At 47.9% G+C, this 16791-nt stretch overlaps 1 protein-coding gene across 1 annotated transcript in view; it reads left to right on the top strand.

Moving 5' to 3' along the window:
* Window positions 1-14042, top strand: part of cog4 (component of oligomeric golgi complex 4) — a 60921-nt gene extending 46879 nt beyond the window's left edge. Inside the window, exons 12-19 of the mRNA XM_085990958.1 lie at window positions 715-880; window positions 1796-1858; window positions 2551-2667; window positions 5112-5204; window positions 6749-6832; window positions 8132-8233; window positions 9962-10090; window positions 13595-14042. Coding sequence (XP_085847084.1) covers window positions 715-880; window positions 1796-1858; window positions 2551-2667; window positions 5112-5204; window positions 6749-6832; window positions 8132-8233; window positions 9962-10090; window positions 13595-13729 — 889 coding nt within the window. The 3' untranslated portion in view covers window positions 13730-14042. The remainder of the gene's footprint in view (window positions 1-714; window positions 881-1795; window positions 1859-2550; window positions 2668-5111; window positions 5205-6748; window positions 6833-8131; window positions 8234-9961; window positions 10091-13594) is intronic.
* Window positions 14043-16791: the final 2749 nt, after the last annotated feature.

Raw genomic sequence — 16791 nt, forward strand, 5'->3', positions numbered from 1 at the left:
TGGGTCAGTGTCTGACAGTACAGGAGGAATCTATGGGTCAGTGACAGTACAGGAGGAATCTATGGGTCAGTGACAGTACAGGAGGAATCTATGGGTCAGTGACAGTACAGGAGGAATCTATGAGTCAGTGACAGTACAGGAGGAATCTATGGGTCAGTGACAGTACAGGAGGAATCTATGGGTCAGTGTCTGACAGTACAGGAGGAATCTATGGGTCAGTGACAGTACAGGAGGAATCTATGGGTCAGTGACAGTACAGGAGGAATCTGTGGGTCAGTGACAGTACAGGAGGAATCTGTGGGTCAGTGACAGTACAGGAGGAATCTATGGGTCAGTGTCAGTGCAGGAGGAATCTATGGGTCAGTGACAGTACAGGAGGAATCTATGGGTCAGTGTCAGTACAGGAGGAATCTATGGGTCAGTGTCAGTACAGGAGGAATCTATGGGTCAGTGACAGTACAGGAGGAATCTATGGGTCAGTGTCTATCAGTAGTTAGTAGTTGTTTTACAATAGAATTTTATCTCGAGTTTAAGGGTAAATCCTGGCATGCGCTAGTTCTGAATAAGTCCAGGTCCTGGCAGTCTGTGCAGCACTCGGCTATTGTGAGTTCATAGCCGGTCTTTAGAGGTGTTACATTGGTTGTTGTGTATAATGTAGCAGCTCCTCATGCGGTGATGCATTGAGAGATTTTTTTGTCTATTTCTGTTGTGCAGGGAGGTGCTTTATAACAAGCTGCGTATGGGTTTCCCTGCCACAACCTTTCAGGACATACAGCGTGGTGTGACCAGTGCAGTGAACATCATGCATTCCAGCCTGCAGCAGGGCAAATTTGACACCAAGGGCATTGAAAGCACAGATGAAGCCAAGCAATCCTTTCTGGTATGTGTTGTTTTTTTTTGCTTGCCTCTGCTTGGGAAGTTCCGCGCCTGATGTGTGCTGGCTCCCTCTCCTGCCGATGGTCCACTATTGAGAAATCACTGTGTCGTGAATTACTGGCGTGCCTCACATCTTAACACTCCTTGCAAAGCATCGCTCGCCTACAGAGATCAAAAAGTTTTTTGGGTGTGAATTTTGTGCTCAGGTGAGGTATGTTAGTACTGAGGAATGAGAATTTTTTCATTTTGCACACCCAGTTCTATCATCAGGCACTCCTCAACTCTCAGCATCACCAAGCACCACTGTCAGAGACTTGTGATAATTCATCGTGACCGCTAAGCGATGGCTTGACGTTGGCCAGGGGGAGTCCCTAATCCTTTTCCGGGTTGACTGCTTCCCTCCCTCACAGGCATGTGATTGTGTTCAAGGGTGCTGGTTGGTTAGAGCGGAGCACTTCCCCTTCAGATACCCAGTGTTGGCATGGAATGCTCCCAGGTCAGTTATAGCCCCGTTAGCTGCAGAGTAAAGCTTGCTCTGCTGAATGTGGCCCATCCCCAATCTGAGTGCCCCCAACTGCACCAATGTGACACATTATCCCTCTCCCACACCATTCACCCACGTGTGACTGCTGATTTAGTGCAGTTTTGTGCTGTGGGTCTATGTTGGATTGAGTCTTGCTGAATTAATTTCATGTTGAACTTCCAAAGACAATTAACCTGGGCTTGATTTAAGCCCAGAGGTGAACCTCCAGTGTCTTACTCACTGCACCAGCCAGCCCCAGAAATGAGCTTTCTGAACTCTTATCATAAACCCGATCACAAACTCTCTCATTACTTGATGGTGTTGTGTATCTCTCTTGCTCACAGTTCTAATTTGCTTGGTTGTGTGCTATTAACTGTCTCATTTCTTCTCATTTAGGTGACTCTGAATAATGTGGAGATGTGCAGTGAAAATCTTCTGACCCTGAAAAAGAACCTGGAGGTATGAGAATATCCAATTACAAGTACAGGCATTTTGCTACAGGATTAACGTTTTTCCGATTTTTCTCCCCTCCTCTCCGGAAGGCAGACTCCTGCTGGGGTACAGTCGCACAGGCACTGCCAACCCACTAGTACCTCACCCGAGTGGCCCTCCATTACATAATCAGCCTTGTTGCTGCATTGAGAGACAATTCGACTGTGAGCGGCGTCACAGTTAAATCCAATTCATCACCAGCCAGTAACTGCACACATGCTAATGGTCACTGGTATTGAGGAGCAAGGCCAGGCTGACAGTTGTTCTTTTGCTGCATGATTACTGTTTATCGACTGGTATTTACAGGTATAGACCAAAGGTACAGTACTCAGTTATACATTCCAGCTGTTTGAGGAACGGGGCAGGGCAGCAGCTCTATTATTTGGAGGCTGCACTCTAGTTTAGAAGGCACAAGTGTGAATCCTAGCCTCAGTTGACTTTCACAATCTGTTTCCTTCTCCCTCTCCCAATCCCCTGCAAGTCTCACTGGGCTGCAGCATGGAAACGATTTTGTCTTTGCTGGTTTTCTCCTCTCCTGAAGGCGCTGCCTCAAACTAGGGACAGTTCCATGGGAGGTGCTCGCCCTCCAGTACCTCAGTGTAGTGGCAGCAGGAATGTAACCGTAATGGTTTGATGAAGTGGTGTATGTTTCTTCACAGAGTGACTGTACAAAGCTGTTCAGCCAAGGTCTGGGAGCGGAGCAGGCGCAAGCCAAGATTGACAGCTGTCTATCGGACTTGGCTGCGGTATCCAACAAATTCAAGGACCTCCTGCAGGCGAGTTATTTACAGACTGTCTGATCCTGGTCCTATTCAGCTGTGGTACAAGAGTGGGTAAGGAATGGGAGTACCACTTTAAGGACTCCAGTCTGTATAAGGTTCCTGGCCAGTGAGTACTGCAAATCACAAATGTTTGGTACTGGGATGCGAGAATTCAGTAGAGACGGAAGCCCAGTTGTAGGAATCCTGACAACATAGTTCCTTTAAGTTGGTCGACTGAAATCATCTCTGTTGTATTTGCCATGTTGTAACCCAACTTTGTCTTTGGCGAGTTAATTGCAGACCCCAAAATTAATGCAAACCATCCAAGCTTGATGCTTTCACATTTAGAAAACTACCCAAAATAAATCAACTCAAAAATGTAACTTGTCAGTGTTGTGCCTGAATATCGGGGTCACAGCACCGTAACTTTCGCTGGATTCTACGGGCTCAGGAGCACCTCCAGCTGGAACCTAATGGCACTGCAACTGTTTGTAATTGGAGAGCATCCACAACTTTTTTTGTGCTGGGTGGAACGTGAGCATTGAACGACCAGCATTGCCTGCTGGAATTGGGGAGTGAGAGATAGCAGAGCTGATGCTGTCATCTCTTACAGCAAGTTGGAGTTAATGCAGAATTATTATGCTATTTCTTCTAACCCCGCAACACTAACTCAGAAACTTACTGAAAGAGCGGAGTGCCCAGCCTCTCCTCCCAATTCTGGCAGCCCTCCCCCCTACTCTTGTCCCTGGGGGCCCAGGTTAAAGCCAGGCATGAACCGGTACCCCAAGACAACAGGCCCAGCAGTTTATGGAGGTGAAACCTCTTGTTGCCCCAGCCTATTCAGGGACCAAAACCAAACCAAGTGAATTGCTGAATCCCTTAAGCAGATCTGGTCCCAGGGGATGTACAGCCATGTCAGGACACCCAGGGTGCCAATTACTGACCCATAATAGCAAACCATACAGCAACTTCACAAAATACCTAAATTTAGCTGTTGCAGATTTTCTGTTTTTGCAGCACCTGATTGAAGTATATAAAATATTGGGTGACTTTTATATAAGATAAGTCCTGAATATGGCTTCAAAGTAGGCACATAGAAGGAAATCTAAACCAGCGATCAGTAGATTTAGAACAGATCTCCGGAAGAGATTCTTCACACGGAGGGGAAGAAATGACTGGAACAAGCTGCCAGTAGAGGCACAGACTGTAGGGGCTTTTAAAACACAGTGGATGTTGGGCTGGGAGAGCTGGGGTACGAGAGGGAGCCACTTCAGTAGGCCTGACATAGATATATTTAGCACATTTAGACATACTGCTAGGGTGTAAGTTATGGTGACGTTCCCAATCTTGGCTGCATCTATTGCAGGAAGCTCTTTTAACCGGCACCTAAATATCCGGAAATCTCTGTTAACCGGCAAAATTCAGGAGTAGGTTCAGGTAAGTTTTACTATATATTAGTGGCCGTGTAACCGGGGTTCCTGGATCTGTGGCCGTGTAACCGGGGTTCCTGCCCCTGTGGCCATGCAACAGGGACGCCTGGATCTGTGGCCGTGTAACCGGGACTCCTGTGGCCGTGTACGGGGCTCGCTTACCTTGGTAAGTATACCTCTCTGTAATCCGGACTTTTTGATCAACCGGCACCACGCCGGTCCCGTCGGCGCCGGATAAATAAGAGTTTCCTGTACTGAGAGGGGTTAAGTGGAGGACAAGAGAAACAGCATCACTATGCCTTCAAATCAAGAATGATGTTGGGGACAGATTCCCTGCCTCAGTGTTGTCACTAAAATGGAGTAGTGGAATGTTTTCCACCAGGACAAGAGCACACACCTGGACACTCCAAGAAAGAAAGCACTTGCTTTTATATAGAGCCTTTTATGACCTCAGGATGTCCCAAAGTGCTTTACAGGCAATGAAGTACTTTTGAATGTAATCACTGTTGCAATGTAGGAAACATGGTAGGCATTTTGCGCACAGCAAGGTTCCACAAACAATAATGTGATAATGGCCAGATAATCTGTTTTAGTGATTTTAGTTGAGGCATAAATATTGGCCAAGACATATTCTTGGAATAGTGCCATGGGATCTTTTACCTGAAAGGGCCGACAGGGCCTCGGTTTAACATCTCATCCGATAGTTGGCATCTCTGACCGTGCAGCACTCCCTCAGTACTGCACTGGAGTGTTAGCCTAGATTATGTGCTCAAGGAGTGGGACTTGAACCCACAACCTTCTGACTCCAAGGAACGAGTGCTACCACTGAGCCGAAGCTGACATCTCCAGCATGGTACTGAGGGAGGTCTGCATGGTCGGAAGTGCAGTCCTTTGGATCAGATGTCGAACTTGGGACCTTTCCACCAAAGATTCCATGGCATGGTTGAAAAGCCCAAGCAAGAGTATGTCTGCTGTTCTGATGCCCGGTCTGTGTGTGAGTACATCAATAATTTGGATTTTCTCTTACAGGAAGGTTTAGCAGAACTCAACACCACAGCTATCAAACCGCAGCTTAAGCCCTGGATAACTGGGTTCCTCTCCATCTCCCACAACATTGAGGAGGTGAGAGCATTTAACCTCATGCAAGCAAAAAGTAAATGCCTGTACGCAATTATGGGCATCTGAGTTAAGGAATTTGCTCATGCCATCGTGTTGTGCAAATACACGCAGCCCTCAGAGTTAAGGTTGCATAATTTAGTATGGCCATAACATCTCCAGCAAATAAACCCAGTGTCCTGTCGCTCTGTGTCCCAGGTGGTGACTCTACACCTCACCGATTATAAACCCAGTGTCCTGTCGTTCTGTGTCCCAGGTGGTGACTCTACACCTCACCGATTATAAACCCAGTGTCCTGTCGCTCTGTGTCCCAGGTAGAGACTCTACACCTCACCGATTATAAACCCAGTGTCCTGTCGCTCTTTGTCCCAGGTGGTGACTCTACACCTCACCGATTATAAACCCAGTGTCCTGTCGCTCTGTGTCCCAGGTAGAGACTCTACACCTCACCGATTATAAATGCAGTGTCCTGTCACTCTGTGTCCCAGGTAGAGACTCTACACCTCACCGATTATAAATGCAGTGTCCTGTCGCTCTGTGTCCCAGGTAGAGACTCTACACCTCACCGATTATAAACCCAGTGTCCTGTCGCTCTGTGTCCCAGGTAGAGACTCTACACCTCACCGATTATAAACCCAGTGTCCTGTCGCTCTGTGTCCCAGGTAGAGACTCTACACCTCACCGATTATAAATGCAGTGTCCTGTTGCTCTGTGTCCCAGGTAGAGACTCTACACCTCACCGATTATAAATGCAGTGTCCTGTCGCTCTGTGTCCCAGGTAGAGACTCTACACCTCATCGATTATAAACCCAGTGTCCTGTTGCTCTGTGTCCCAGGTAGAGACTCTACACCTCACCGATTATAAACCCAGTGTCCTGTCGCTCTGTGTCCCAGGTAGAGACTCTACACCTCACCGATTATAAACCCAGTGTCCTACTACCTGTGTCACATCTTGTTGCTGCTCTGTCCATGCCACTGATTACCTTTTATTTCATATAATCTGTTCATTGTAACATTCACAATTTATACAACAGTGAAATATCTTTGCTATCCTTTCCACATGCTGTACACCCCACGTAACCATTGTTATTAAAACTCAAACAAAACATCAGAATCCATCTCTTCCTCACTTCGGATCTCAGCATAAAAAACCCTAGGTCATAGGGCACCCCCGGGCAATCAGCAAAACAACAGTCGAGCCACGGTCACATCCAAAACAGCTGAGAAACAGAAAACTCCCGTGAACAGTTATTATTAACTGAGGTACCAACACATAAGATACGGACAGATATAACAGGTAGAATCCAGAGGCAGTGGCCTGAAGCCCTCATCAGTTGTGGACATTCCTTTCACAGTCTCTGATACACTGTGGGTCCAGTGTACTTTGCTGCAGAACACTCTGCAGAAGGGGGCTGTAAAGATGGTAAAACAGGCAAAGTGAGTAATGAGGCACCCACGGTTAGTGCTAAACAATGATTTGATGAAAGAGCAAATTCCTGGTCTGTCAGATCCCAAGCTGCCCAATTGACATGTGTTTGGTTTTATTGCAGGAGGAGTTTAATGATTACGAGGCCAATGATCCCTGGGTCCAACAATTCATTCTCAACCTGGAGCAGTTAATGGCAGAGTTCAAGGTGCGCATGCAAGGTTTGCTTAAAATCCATAAAGTTACACTTAAGTTGAGGTCCCGGGCAAGAAATACAGTTTCCCTAATCTTAGATCCTAAATGATAAACCGACAGCAGCAGCGAGGAATCACATCATCTCTTTCTTGTTCTTTCCCAAAGATCTCCAAGATTGGAACTCCTTACCTCCCTCAGTCTTTCCATTCTCCGCTAATTTTCAGCCTTTTAAAACGAGAGCCAATCTCACCTAATCACTACGTCTTCATTTACCTTGCCTTCTCTTTTTGACTTGAGCAGTTCTGTATTAAGGCCTTGGGCCCATCATGTTTCAAAAAATGAATGAGGTAGCTTTAGATGGCAAGCGGCCAGCAGACTAGCTGAGTGAGAGTAGAGTGCATGCCCGAGAGGGAGGGTGTGTCACAATAGCTCTTTGCTATAGAAACTTTCCTATCTGAGAAGGTCTACTCCTTGTGATTTTAGAGGCTATTATTATACATATACTGCTGTAGGTGTGAAGACAAGCTAAATGAAAGTCCCTCACCTTTCACCATCCAGCGTTCTCCCTGGGAACAGGCAGTGATCTGGGAGCTGGGTGTAGAGCAGCTCTCTGGTCTTGTATCCACTCACTCCTGGTCCTCAAGCTGCAGAAGTATCACTCGGTTAAGGAGATTGAGATTTGTACAGTTTGCCAGCTAACAACCCCTGGAGCAGGCCTGGTGGCTCAATGGTTCAATGCACTGCCTGGGGTGGAACTGAGGTACACAGACCCAGGGAGGTCCCAGCTTCAGTCAGTGCTGTTAGCAGCTGATCTCAGCAAGGGGAAAATTTACCCCTAGTTCCCACTTCTGACTGCGTCCAGTGACTCCCACGGGTAGGTGAATGTGTGTGGGCTTCAAATAAGGACGGGGTCCGGTTCGGCTGTGATGTCACCCACTGCCGGACAGTCTGATTACTGTCTAGTCACAATGGCCACTTGGGCAAGATACGGGAAGGTGACTGGCGCTGTAGACCCACACCCCCAGCATGAGTCGGCTCCTTGGGGAGCAAGGGGGAAAAGAGTGAAAATAATGCTAGCTGCTCCACTTGTGCAGCATCTCATTGAAGCCCACACAGAACAATCCGTCTCTTTTTACAGATGCTGACTGATTCTTCTTGTTCGTTAGTTCTCACAATGTGGGCAGCACTGGCAAGGCAGTATTTATTGCTCATCGCTGTGTTGTTTCTAGTATCTCCTGTTTTTGTTTCAGATTTCCAGCATTGACAGATTGTCTTTTCATTCTCCATGTGTGACTGTGTTTGTGTTCTGTAGGTCGGATTGTCCCAGGTGATCTATGATAATCTCACCAGCCTGATGACGAGCCTGATCGCGATTGAACTGGAGAAGGTGGTTCTCAAGTCGACATTCAGCCGGGTATGAGCGAGAAAGACCACGAGTATTTCAGCACTTTGTATATGTTGTCCTGAAATAAGCTGAGCTGACGGTTCATTGGGTGAAGGTACTGCCCGTTTGGCACTGAGCCATACCGATGGCTAAAGGGTTAAATTATGAGGACAGGTTGCATAGACTAGGCCTGTATTCCCTCGAGTATAGAAGATTAAGGAGTGATCTAATTGAGGTGTTTAAGATGATATCAAAGGATTTGATAGGGTAGATAGAGAGGAAGCATCCGGGAAGGCGCCGAACACCTCGAGTCTCTTCGCCGGGAGCAAGCGGAAGCCAAGCGCAGGCAGTGCAAGGAGCGCACGTCAACCCAAGCACCCCACCCACCCGCCCCTTCAACCACCGTCTGCCCCACCTGTGACAGAGACTGTAGGTCCCGCATTGGACTCATCAGTCACCTGTGAACTCATTTTTAATGTGGAAGCAAGTCATCCTCGGTTCCGAGGGACTGCCTAAGAAGAAGAAGAAGAAATTTCCTCTGGTGGAGAGTCCAGAACAAGGCGGCATAACCTTAAAATTAGAGCTAGGCCATTCAGGGCTGATGTCAGGAAGCATTTCTTCACACAAGGAGTAGTGGAAATCGGGAACCCTCTTCCCTCAAACAGCTGTTGAGACGGGATTAATTGAAAATTGAAAGATTTTTGTTTAGTAAGGGTTATGGAACCAAGGCAGGTAAATGGAGTTGAGGTACGGATCAGATTGCATGGCTCGAGGGGTTGAGGGGCCTACTCCTGTTCCCATGTTGGTATGACTGCGGGCTCAGTCCTCAGCCTGTGCTGCATAAGCTGACCTCAGCTGGGCTGGCAGTAGGGCACGACAATTGTCTCAGCAGCCCTGGGCTAGGCAGGGGAAAAACTGCCCAGGGTTCCTGCTCTGATCACCACCCAGTGGCCACTGCTGGATGTGCGGTGTGTGGATTTTGACAAGGCTAAGGGGGAAATTGCAAAAGGTAGAACAAATATATGTCTTCGAAGCTGCAGGGTATGGTAAGATGCTGAATGGATGCACATTTTAGTTCAAGTTATTTTTTATCTTGAATGAACTGCTGTGATATTCCTTAGTACTTTGGAACATATGAAATGTCTTCTATACAAATCGCATTGCAGAATGAATGTCACCTTCCACTTTATTTTGTGGTCAGTTTTCTCCCAAAGACTCTTGCTGGGTTTGCTGGCATCAGGTGCCCTCCAGTACTTTGCCTAGCAGGCTGAGCTTCATACCTGAGCCTAGATGGTGTACATTGGTTAGTCAGCCCTCCCCCACCCCAAGTCCCCTTTCCACAGGAGGATGGGTCACTGGATACCAATCTGGAGCAGGGATCCTGCCTGATTTCCCCCGCCTCACCCCCCCCTGCCAGATCACTAGCCCGGGGCACTGAGGTAAGTAATAACTCTACTGCTGCCAACTAACTAACAATGAGAACAACTAACTCAGCACAGAGTGAGACTTTAGCGGTTTGGACAGTTTAGCACCACAGCAGGCGATGCATTTGCCCACAAGGCTGCTGATCAAAATAGGAAGGAGGGGTTCACAAAACACTTCAATTACAAATGGGTTAAAATGAGAGATCCATTAGTGTTTTTATTTAAATTTTCTCACCTACCCAGTGGGGATCTCCTAACTTCATAAACATCCACTTGCCTCTTGAAAACCAGCTTCGCACTATCTCCTCCTGATCTTTTTTTGGTTACTTCTCAGCTGGGTGGCTTGCAGTTTGACAAGGAGCTCCGATCGCTTATCGCATACCTGACATCAGTGATCACGTGGACCATTCGAGACAAGTTCGCTCGCCTCTCTCAGATGGCAACCATACTGAACCTGGAAAGGGTGAGTGCGTAGAGTGAGATGAAGTAAATGGAGTGGGAGGAGGCTCGTAGAGCATAAAGAAGAAAGACTTGCATTTTATATAGCGCCTTTCACAACCTCAGGACGTCCCAAAGCGCTTTACAGTCAATGAAGCACTTTTCAGGTGTAGTCACTGTTGTAATGTAGGAAAACCGACAGAGTCCTGTGGGGCTGAATGGCTTGTTTCTGTGCGGTAATTCTATGTAGCTCCTATACAGGAGGTGACAAGACATTCGTTGGTCAGAACAAACACGGCTGCTGGAGCGGGCATGTTTGAGAGCGGTATACAGCAGCATACTCACTTGTATTTCCACAGTGCTGATTATGTACGGAGAAACATCTCAGCATTTAATAGGGTGGTGGATACTGAAGGGGAGAGAAATGAAGGGGGTCAGGAGCAAAAGCACAATCGAGGAGGAGGGCCTCGAGGTTTTGAGGGTAAGTGAGCTGGCAAGACGGAGATGCTGAGGGAAGTAGGGAGTTTGAGGGCAGATGCAAGGTGGCTGAAGGAGCAGCTGCTGATGGTGGAGCGGGGGAACAAGAAGTAGGCCGGTGTTCGAGGAATGAAGGGTGCACACACTGGCACCGGCTGGAGAACACGGGTAGAGAGGGGTGAGACCACAGAGGGATCTGTAGGTGAGAACGAGAATCTTAAAGTAGATTCTCTTGGATATGGAATACCTTGGAGCTTAGCAAGGGTACAGGCGATGGGCCTTGGGGCAGGTGAGGACAGGGGGCATGACATTCTGGGTGACGTGTAGGTTATTAATGGTCAAACAGGAGGCTGACGAGAAGAGTGTCAGAGAAATCCAGCCACTGGGAATAAAAGGGGTTTCGGGAGCGGTAGAAGAGAGGTAAGGGTGGAGACAGACAATGTTGTAAAGGTGAAAGAAAACAGTCTTTGCAACAGATTGGATATGAAGGCGGAAGCTGAACTTGGGTTCCAGATCTCTGGGCTGAGCCTGTGGCAGGGAGGGAGATTGAGTCACGATTGGAGGCACGTCGATAGTCACAGGAGCTGATGAGCAGTTGTTTGGTTTTTCTAACATAAAGCTGGAGGAAGTTTTGGCTCAGATGGGCATCTTCTAGAGACAGTGAACAGTGATGGAGGAGGTGGTAAGGTGGAGCTAGGTGTCGTCAGCATACATGTGAAAGGTTCCGATAACATGGCCAAGGAGTAGCTTGTCAATGATGAAGAGGAGGGGATGGAACCTTGAGGTACACCAGAGATGACCGTGTGGACATGAGAGGAGAAACCATTTGAGAGAATGTGACGTCTGCTATTGCAACAGAAGAAGTGGAACCAGTTGGACAATGGAGGAGAGGTATTCGAGGATGGAGTGGTTGAGTGTATGAGGCAGCGGAAGGATGGAGTGGTTGAGTGGAGAAAGATGGAGTGGTTGAGTGGAGGAGGATGGAGTGGTTGAGTGGAGGAGGATGGAGTGGTTGAGTGGAGGAGGATGGAGTGGTTGAGTGGAGGAGGATGGAGTGGTTGAGTGGAGGAGGATGGAGTGGTTGAGTGGAGGAGGATGGAGTGGTTGAGTGGAGGAGGTAGCGGAGTGATGGAGGAGGGTGGGGGGGGTGGTGGCGGGCAGTGAGCCACGGTCACAGTCACACAGGATGTCGATGGTGACTTTGACCCGTGCTGTATTAGTGTTGTGGATGGGGCAAAAGCCTGACTGGGAGGCTTGAAACGAAGTGATGAGAGGATAAAGTGCTGGAAAGTGGGATTAGGCTGGATAGCTCTTTGTTGGCCGGCACAGACAAGATGGGCCGAATATCGTCCTTCTGTGCTGTAAATTTCTATGATTCTATGAGTTGCAAGGCAACAACAGCATGGTTCAGAGTAGACCCAAAGCAACACACTGGCTGCAACAACAAAGTTAGATAAGAGCTGCCGAAGCTCCCAAGAGAGAAAGGCTATTCGGCCCAGCAAGTCCCCTCCACCCAGAGATTATGGTTATCATAGACTTCCCCTCTCATCACCAGCTGTTCATCTCCCACTTCTAGGAACATATTGGCCCAGAAATTCGGGTCGGGGGCTTCCCGCGGGTGCAAGCCCCCGACCTGCACTTACCTTGCGCGCCGGCCGTTGAGCTGTGGGCCCGCGTGGGATTCCGATCCTGTGGCTCCTCCAGCTGCCGGCGCGCAGTGCTTGCGTATCCCAGGGGCGCAGTTAGTTCGATGCATCCCCTGGGATCACGTGGGCCATGGAGAGCCAATGGTAGCAGGGAATGCTTCATTCATAAGTTTGACAGGAAAAGCTGTCAAACCTATAAATACTATAAGCCCCAAAACATCACTAAAACCTCATAATTTTTTTTTTAAATCACATTTTTAAAATAAATATAAATTACATGAAATAACTATTTTAAACAATAATTTAAATTTTTGAAAAAAATGAATTACATTTTCTAACGGGGCTAAAAATAAACTTACTTTTCTTTAAAGTATTTAAAAATAATAAACCTGTGGAAAAAATGTTTCAATTTTAATTAATTCACCACTTACCTTGTTAAAAGCAGGCCTTGCGAATGCTTTTTAAAAGTGTAACTGCTGGAGACTTCCCCCCCCCCCCCCCCCCGGGAAAACCTGCAAGAAAAACATAAGTTCAATGCGCACGCGCTGCCTCTCCGGCACACGCGTTCCACATCTTAACCCCTTCTTTCAGGGGAACGGAAGTGCCGGTTTCCCGCGCATGCATGAAACCGGCACTTTCATTGGGCCTACGCGTGAGTACCCCGTGCGTTCTCGCGCATTGGGACCTGAATTTCTGGGCCATTGATCCTTCTAATCGTGTCGGTTGACCCTGGATCAATTCCCTTCTCTGGGAGTCTGTTCCACATGTCCACTATCCTGTGGAAGAAAAATATTCTACTCTCTAACCTTACACGAGACTTGTGAATTGTGCACTTGTGTCCTAAACTAAATAGCTGCTTACTTTAACCTTAAGTATACATTTCATTATTTTCATGAGCTGTGTCTTGTCTCTCATCCGTCTTCTCCAGTGAAACCAAGTTTATTTGCTTGTGCCTTCCTCCATCACTTAGCCCCTTAGCCCGGAGTCCTGGCCACTCTTCCCTGAACCCTTTCTAATGCATCGGTACCTTTTTGATGACCAAAACTGCACGTCATGTTCCACAACTGGCCTCATCATTGGTGGGTACAATGTCAGTATAATTTGCTTCGATTTTCAGTCCAATGCTCTCTCAATATCCAACATTGATAACTGCCTCACAATGACCAGGTATTTCAAGGTGTGATCAATTTTCACTCCCAAATCCTCTCCCTATTCAGTCTCTGCCACTGGAGACCCTTTCAGTTGGCACACACATATTTCCTGTTACCTGTTCCCATAGGCACCACTCTACCACATCAATATCCACCTGTTGTATCTCAGTGAATAACTCTGCTGTAACGCGTTTGTCACTCTCTATATAAAATGTGGGTTTGCAGCATGTCTCACTTCACTTTCTGTTCCTACAGGTCACTGAGATTTTAGATTACTGGGGACAGAACTCGGGGCCACTGACCTGGCGTCTTACACCCGCTGAGGTGCGTCAGGTGCTTGCGCTGCGGAATGACTTTCGTAGCGAGGACATCAAGAGGCTTCGCTTGTAGCATCTGTGCCTGGGCAGTCTTTACAGAATCAGTTGTTATCCTTCGTGGGCAGCAAGATATAGACTTGTGTATCTTCAGGCAGTGGGACCTTGTCTTTGGAAAAAAAACTGCATTAACACAGTCTGGTGCACACTGGAAATGACTCCTGTATTTCTGCCGTTGACCTAAAGGATCATTGTGCATTAATTCACAAACTATCTGAACATGTCCAGTTTCAGTGCCTCTTCAGTGAAGGGACGGGTCCAGGACCATACAATATTTCTACACCCTGCTACTGGAATAAAAGGTGTTACTCCACTACATTTGGACTGGGCTCTAAAGGTTGTGTTTTGTGTTACAGCTTATGAGAGAGATGGTTTGTTTACAGGGTGTGATTTCCCAAACAGCACAGAAGGAGGCTATTTGGCCCATCGGAATCAGCTGGGTAGAGTGGGACATGGGAAATCGAGGGGCGCAAGATCAGCACAGGAACAAATGAGCAGCGTCCGAGGCTGATAGAAGAGTTGGAACATGTAATGATGGAGGTTGGTAGGACAGGGAGGTAGCAGGGATGAGAGCCCTGTGTCCGGGGTACAAGAGGCACAGATCCCTCACTGGCGGGGACCCAGGGAAGCCCACAGAGCAAGAAAAGGGCCTGCATAGAAAGTCACGTACTTAGACTGAGGTAGCCAACTTGGAACAGCCCTTCAGCCCCAGAAAACAGTTATAGAGGCAAAAAGGAGAGAGTGAAAAAAACAAGTGAAAGAGAAACAAAAGGAAAAAATCAATCAGAGCCATAGAAGTGTAGGAGGAAATAGAGAGAAACTGGTGGAGGAAAGAAGGGAGAAATAGAGGGGAAGGAGAAACATCAAGTGAAGGAGGAGAGATTTTTTTTGCAGACTTACCACTATGGGTATACATAGACTGAGGGGCCTGAACTGGACCCAGTCCGAAAATGTTTGAGAACCGCTGACTCGAATAGTTTTGTCCAACTTATTGTAAAGGTTGACAAGTGGCTTCAGTCTGCCTTGAGTGGAGTCATGTGGGCAGGCCTCCAGTGGCTGAGGAGGACTGTAGGATAAATGTAACACATGGAGTCATTTTTAGCCCTATTTTCTGGGTGCCTGTGAAAACCAGCCATTCCCGGTTGCTGTCCAGTAACTCCTGGAGGGTGTTGTGAGTGAGGACACCATCACCTGAGATGCCCCTTCTGTTTGAATAGCCTGCCAACGCTCACTGATTAGGCTCATGCGACAGTGGGTGATACCAGACCATGTCTAACGCCTCTGGTACCGTACTTTAGTAAGGAGACAACATCTTCATGAGAAGAGATTAAAAATAATATTCAGGAAGATGGGGACCACAAAGTAAACTGATGTTGATATGCTTGCACCCATGAGGATATGAGAACATAACTAAAGTCTAAAGTTGTTCTTCAGTTTTCAGAACAGAGGGCTGCAGAGTGCCCAGTAGAAAGATGATATATTCAAGGATGACCATGGGTGCTGTGATGGACACGATGAAGGATACCCAGATTGAGGCCGAGGAAAGCTATAGCGCAGTCCCAGAGGGATCAGAGCCTGGAAGGCTGAGAGACAGGAGATCATTGGGAGAGTTGTGATAGACGGGGCCATGGAACGGGATGCCGATGAGGCTATAAGCAGCAGAGACTGGAGGCAGCAGGGAGGAGGTCAGCAAGGGGAGGAGAGTGATGCGAGGGGACAAAGGATCTCTGGATTGCAGCAGCAGTAACACTTGCCACAGTCGCTCCTGTAACAATAGAGTTCAGGTGCAAGGTCAGAAAGCCCGGGCTGAGAGCAGGTTTGATTCCAGGGTTGTTGAGCAGACCTGCCATAGCCTGAGGCCTAGTTGGAGATTGGTGAGAGTCCGAAGATGGGCCAGGAACAACTGTCAATACCAAGGTCAGTCATCTTTCCTCCTCTTTTTGACCACAGTGGCGTCCTGCACTATGGCTGTGATCGTTCATTTAGAACTTCAATATAAAAAAAACACTTCTTGTGAGACAGGATGTCTAGGCTGTCCACCTCAATGGGAAACAAAGTGAATATCAGTGGATTTTAATGATTCAGACGCATCAATACAAGTTCAGACTCCGTTGTGGGCACTAGGACCTCCTATTTCTCATCTACATGCTTTCCCTCAAGTGACATCATCCGAAAACACATCAGATTCCACATGTATGACGACATCCAGCTCTATCTCAGCACCACCTCTCTCGACCCCTCCACTGTCTCTTATTTGTCACACTGCTTGTCGGACATCTAGTCCTGGATGAGCAGAAATTTCCTCCAACTGAATATTGGGAAGACTGAAGCCATTGCCTTCGGTCCCAGCCATTAACTCCATTCCCGAGCCACTGACTCCACCCCTCTCCCTGGTCACTGAGACTGAACCAGACTGTTTGCAACATTGGCATCCTATTTGACTGAGATGAGCTTCTGACCCCATATCCGCTCCATCACCAAGACCGCCTACTTCCACCTTTTTTTTATTCGTTTGTGATGTGACCGTCGCTGGCAAGGCCAGCATTTATTGCCCATCTCTAATTGCCCTTGAGAAGGTGGTGCTGAGCGGTCTTCTTGAACCGCTGCAGTCCGTGTGGTGAAGGTACTTCCACAGTGCTGGTAGGGAGGGAGTTCCAGGATTTTGACCCAGCGACAATGAAGGATCGATGATATACTTCTAAGTCAGGATGGTGTGTGACTTGGAGGGGAACTTGGAGGTGGTGGTGTTCCCATGCACCTGCTGCCCTTGTCCTTCTAGGTGGTAGAGGTTGCGGGTTTGGGAGGTGCTGCTGAAGAAACCTTGGCGAGTTGTTGCAGTGCATCTTGTAGATGGTACACACTGCAGCCACGGTACGCCGGTGGTGGATGGGGTGCCAATCAAGCGGGCTGCTTTGTCCTGGATGGTGTCGAGCTTCTTGAGTGTTGTTTGAGCTGCACTCATCCAGGCAAGTGGAGAGTATTCCATCACACTGCTTACTTGTGCCTTGTAGATGGTGGAAAGGCTTTGGGGAGTCAGGAGGTGAGACACTCGCTGCAGAATACCCAGCCTCTGACCTG

Source organism: Somniosus microcephalus, chromosome 6 (assembly GCF_052327205.1).
Source record: "Somniosus microcephalus isolate GS21.2 chromosome 6, FLI_Smic_1.0, whole genome shotgun sequence".
NCBI lineage: Eukaryota > Metazoa > Chordata > Chondrichthyes > Squaliformes > Somniosidae > Somniosus > Somniosus microcephalus.